Source organism: Pteropus alecto, unplaced genomic scaffold (genome assembly GCF_000325575.1).
Source record: "Pteropus alecto unplaced genomic scaffold, ASM32557v1 scaffold96, whole genome shotgun sequence".
Classification (NCBI taxonomy): domain Eukaryota; kingdom Metazoa; phylum Chordata; class Mammalia; order Chiroptera; family Pteropodidae; genus Pteropus; species Pteropus alecto.
The window spans coordinates 1,086,743-1,092,193 of NW_006438979.1; the positions used below are offsets into that span (position 1 = coordinate 1,086,743).

The 5,451-nt window shown below is 57.6% G+C and overlaps 1 protein-coding gene across 1 annotated transcript in view; it reads right to left on the reverse strand.

Annotated features, from left to right (window-relative positions):
• IL3RA (interleukin 3 receptor subunit alpha) overlaps window positions 1–5,451 on the reverse strand; it is a 9,884-nt gene that overhangs the window by 2,002 nt on the left and 2,431 nt on the right. Inside the window, exons 4-7 of the mRNA XM_025049763.1 lie at window positions 4,310–4,425; window positions 2,931–2,998; window positions 2,788–2,854; window positions 1,660–1,768 (exon numbers count right to left, since the gene is read on the reverse strand). Of these exons, the coding sequence (XP_024905531.1) occupies window positions 1,660–1,768; window positions 2,788–2,854; window positions 2,931–2,998; window positions 4,310–4,425 (360 nt within the window). The remainder of the gene's footprint in view (window positions 1–1,659; window positions 1,769–2,787; window positions 2,855–2,930; window positions 2,999–4,309; window positions 4,426–5,451) is intronic.

Below are 5,451 nucleotides of genomic sequence, written 5' to 3' on the forward strand. Positions count from 1 at the left end.
GGCGGGGCGCGTCAGTCCTGCAGGGGACTCTCCCCCTCCCTAAGCCCTCGAATTTGATGTTGCGTCCGTCGTGTTGATTTAGAGAAAACTGTACTGCACTAAAAGATTCATCCGCATGACTGAGTTTAGGCACCGCAAGCTCCTGGCCCCCGAGCGGAACTCGTGGCCTCACGGAACCGTTGGGTACAGGACCCAGAGGCCAGCAGTGGAGACACCAGCCTGGGCGGAAACAGTCCAGCGAGGGCCCAGGGAGTTGATGTTGCGTCCGTCGTGTTGATTTAGAGAAAACTGTACTGCACTAAAAGATTCATCCGCATGACTGAGTTTAGGCACCGCAAGCTCCTGGCCCCCGAGCGGAACTCGTGGCCTCACGGAACCGTTGGGTACAGGACCCAGAGGCCAGCAGTGGAGACACCAGCCTGGGCGGAAACAGTCCAGCGAGGGCCCAGGGAGGCTGGGCCAGCGGGAGCCCAGGTGTCCCTGGAGCCGAGGACACACCACCTCAGGCACGTGCTGCCGCTGGGTGGTACCTGTGCCTTGGCCAAGAAGCCTGGCAGCGGTTCCCAGGGGGACAGTGGAGGGGAGGCAAAGGAGACCTTGTGTGTCCACCCACCCTCCCAGCCCCCAAAGCCTGGCAAAGCCAACAGGCTCATTGCACGTGGCTGGCTGTGCATGTCCACCTGCAGAAGGTGTCTCTGTGTAGGGGGTGCATTTGGCCTGGGGGTACGACAAGCCAGGCCTAGAGGGGTCACAGCAGCTCTGACCGCCAGAGGACCACAGCCACCATGAGCCACATGAGTCCCATGTGACTCGGAGGGCCCGCCACCCCTAGAAGCTGGACACAGGCGTGGGACAGTGTCCTCGCACGGCATCCGTAAGGAGCTAGCCCTGCTGACACCTCAATCTCAGACGTCCGGCCCCCAGAACTGGGAGAAGGTTCCCCCTGCCTGCGCTTTGGGACACAGTCTGTGGCACTTTGTCCTGGCAGCCCCAGCCAAACGGTGCCGGGGTTTCGATGGTGGGTTTCACGTGTCAGTGTGGCTGGGCCCCGTGCCCAGGTCTTTGGTCAAACACGGGTCTCCGTGCCATTGGGAAGGTGTTTTATATGATGAGATCGATATTGACGTTGGGTAGAGCAGACTGCCCTCCATGTGCTGGGTGGGCCTCATCGAATCAGTCGACGGCCTCCAAAGAGACATACCGAGGAGCTGGTGACCAAGGTGTCCTGCAGTGCCACCTGCAGGACAGGGCAGTTCCCGGAACTCGGGGAGTGGGGGCGTCCGGTTTCAGAGCAGCGTAGGCAGAAATGGCGGCTCTCGCCGCCAGGAGAGTCTTTGTCATCAGCCACGAGAGTCACTCAGAGAAGGACCCACTGCCTTCTCTGGGGGCAGATCTGTGGTCACCCGGCCCCGGTGGGTCCCACACATGGCCTCCAACCTCTGCCCTGTCACGGGCTCACCTGCTGTGCTCAGAGCCCTCCTCAGGGACACAGGAGGGGGCGGGGTGCCCCCCAGCCCTCCTCTGGGGACAGACCCCCAGGAGCAGTGCAGAGATGCCCCTGCGGGCAGGCTCGGGGTGTGGGCTGCGTGCTGCCGTGACGGGCCGGTGCCCGCAGCCCCTGACACTGGCCGGAGGGAGGGCGGAAGGGCGCCCACTCACCGAAGCGCTGGGGGGCGCTCCACTGGCCGGGGGGCAGGTCGGAGACCAGCGCTCTGATCCTCGCCGTGTACACGCGGGGGCTGCTCAGCACGAAGGATGTCTTCCACACCTGTCATTTGAAGGGAGAGATGGCAGGTGGGGCCGTGCCCACGGGCCAGCGCCCCGCACGGCGATGGCTTCCGAGGACGTGGGGTGCCGTGGAGGGGGCCCTACTGCATAGGACTAGTGTCCTTATGAGAATCGAGCACTGGGACACACACACACAGGGAGAATGGCAGGTGGATTTCAGACGGATGTGGCCGTGAGCCGGCGAGCCCCCCGATGCGGGGAGGGGCAGGGAGGAGCCTGCGCTGGAGCCTCCGCAGGGACTGTGGGCCGGGGACACCTCGACCACAGACTTCGGTGCCCAGGATGCGGGAGGACACATCCCTGTTGTTTTAAGATGACCACTGTGTGGTGCTTGTTACAGCCACCCCAGGACCCTAATTCCGGCCGCCCACCGGCCGCTGCACAGGGAGCGGAACCATGTCTGAGGCTCAGGCATCAGCTCTAGGAGCCCCGTTCCCGTCCCAGCCCAGGCTCCTGGCGTGCAAGCACAAAGGTGCCCAGGACAGCGGTGACATCCATGGCCTGTCGTATGGTGAATGGAGCCCTGAGCAGTGTTGGATGGGGAGTCCCCCAGGAAGAAGTGTCCCCCAGGAAGAAGTGTCCCCCAGAACCTCTGGGTGGGACCTTGTCTGGAATCAGGGCCTTCGCAGACGGGATTAGCGAAGGGTCTGAGATGAGTCCTCCTGGTGCCGGTGGCCCTGAACCCAGTGACAGTGTCCTTTGAAGGGACAGGAGGGGAGAGACAGACTCCGAGCAGACGCCATGTGCAGACAGGCAGAGGGAATGGGGGAGAAAGGAGCGGGGGGCGGAGAGAGACGGAGCGAGGTGAGCGGACAGGCGGTGGAGAGGCAGAGCGCGCGCGCGGGGACCTTGGCCGCGCACGTGGGCGACCGGCCACCCGGCTAAGGCTGGACCACCGCAGCGAAGCTCGGTTTTGCTGCTTAGAGCACAAGGCTGGACACTGTCCCGCCCAACTCCGTGCCCGGCGTGGGCTAAGCAGTCTGGGGGGTGGGGGTGGACCTCCGTGGGCAGCAGCGTCTGGCTCTGTGGGCTGGGGAGCGCCAGCTCTGACACCCGGGGCTCGTCCCTCAGTACGGAGAAGCCGGGAGGGTGGGCGAGTGGCCGTGTGGTGCTGCCGGACAGCCACACGGCCAGCGACTTACCCTTCGCGATGCTCAGGGCGGCCCGGGCAGGGGACACTCACCTTCTGTATGTAGGGGGCGTCTGTGCCCTGCAAGACACGAGCAAACAGCCCTGGGTGCCCAGTCGCGTCCCCTGGGCATCCAGTCCTGTCCCCTGCAAAGGCCGCATTCGTTTGGGAAAACTGAGTATAAAACGACCACTAACGGAGTATAAATAATAAATGTCACATGGGAATCAATCAACATAATAGGAAATAGATGAGTCTAAAATGATCAGAAATGGAGTATAATAAATGTCATGTAGATCGATAAATAAAAATACTGGAGAATCGAGTGTCAAATGACAAGCAAACGTGTATAAATAATAAATATGTAAATCAATGAAAATGATATAAAAGACTATTGAGTATAGTGTATCAATTAAGTAGAAAAAATCTGTTTCTGGAAAATAAAAATAATAACCTTTTTTAAAGTAGTTTTAGATTTACATAAGCATTAAATATTATCTCTAGTTCGGTATGAATAATAAATACAATACGTAAATAATAAATATAAGTAAATAATTCAGTATACAGTACCAATTACCTGAAAAATACTGGGTCCTTTTATAAATGAATGGATTTGAATTTTTTGAATAGCTTTGGGTTTCCAGCAATTGAGTATAAATGACACATACATAAATATAATAAATAGGTACAAGTAAGTAATGGAGCATAAAAAGCCACTTAGCTCAAAAATACTGGGTCATTCTCTTTTAATCTGGATTTTAATTTTTTTGAGCAGTACTAGGTTGCTAAAAAAACTAAATATAATCTCATCGGTGATTGAGTTATAAGTTATAAATAATACACTAATAGATTAATAAAAATGATAAGTAAACAGAAGGAAATAACGTAGCATAGATCAGTCCCCGGCCTGCCCGCGCGGCTCTGCCCCGTGGACCCCCCGCCACAGCGGCAGCTCGGACGCCGAGCCGCGCTCAGCATTTACTCGTTTTCCTTTCCGTCAGCGTGTCCTCTGCACCTGCCGGTCTGTTCGTGTTTTGTGTATTCGTTTATTCGTTTGTTCTTTTTTTTTTTTTTTAAATTCCAAATGTGAGCAAGATCACACAGTATTCGTTTTCCTAGGGGAGATGTCCGTTGAAACCTTTTGTCCATTTTTATCGGGCAGTGGGTGGGACGTGCGACTTTCCCGATCTTTCCCAAACGACCTCCCTTCCGGCCCATAACTCCCCTTGTGTGTTTTAACTGCGTCTTTGGTACAGTCAACGTGTTTAGTTTTGCGAAAGCTGCGTCTCTTTTTAAGGTTCACATCTATGCTTGCCCACGTTTTGTCGCCCCCAGAGCCCCGAAGTGCAGACCTTGAGGACGGCGGGCGCCCCCAGGGACAGCCCTTTTCACCTTTTGTATTTCGAGTTCATAGTTGAAGTTCGTATTTAGGTGGCTTGACATCTTCCATTCCATGATAGAGTCGGACTCATTACAGCTGCCCGTCATGTTGGGTGCAGTCAGTTTCTCTAGGAGACAGGAAGAAGAAAAAAAACACTGATTGGTAAAACGAATCGAAATTATTTTTGGCGGTACTTTAAAATAAGCCCCCTATGCATGTGGGGGCAGGGGGAACAGAGGGACAAACGTTCAAGGGTTATACATAGGAAAAGCGGAAATAACAGACAGGCAGAGACGCATGACAACTGTGCTGAGATGCTCGGCTCCAGTCAACCTTGGGACTGGCTCCTGGGGGCGAGTCCGTGGGAGGCCCCGCCCACCGGAGACCGGTCAAGCGTGCTCAGCACACAGGCACCTGACGTCCCCTAGAACGTGACGATACCCGTTCGTTGTCCCCTTGACGGCTCAGGCGCCCTGGTCCCGCCTTCGTCCAGGAGAGGGGTCGTGCTCTTTGCTCTGACCCCGTCCCTCCCTCCGTCTCGTCCGTCTCTGCTCAGCCCCGGGCAGCCTGACCGCGTCCCCAGCCTGCCCTGGGCCACCCCTTCCCGGTGACCAGAGCCACCGCTCTGTTACCGAAAACTTCGTCCCCTGCTGCAGACTCCAGCCCGCTCTGATCCAAACGCAGCTGCAGCCTGGTCCCCGTCCTGCACACCCCAGACCCCGCCTGCTGCAGCCAGCTCCTCCCAGGGCCTCCAGCCCCCTACCTCTGCGTGAGGTCCCTGCCCTCCGCCCTCCGCCCTCCGCCCTCCGCCCTCCCCTGAGCCGAGGCTTCCTCTGTGACCACGTCCCGATCTCCGTCCCTCTGAATGTACACTCCCCCCAGGAGCCCAGCCTGTGTCCCCACCCGCCTGCTGGCACCTCACCCGGAACGCTGGCAGGAAGCCCAGCTCCCTGCGGGGCGGTCCCCAGCTCCGAGCTCCCCCTGGCCGCTCCCCCTGTCCCCCCCAATCTTCCCTCGTCCTCGCTCTTCCCCAGTTGATCGCCATCCATGGGGTCAGCCCGTGCCCGGCAGCCCGTCCACGGCCCGGCTTGACATTCAGCTTTATTTTCCCTGCTCTGCTTTGCCAGAATTCACAGACTCCATCTGCGTCCCC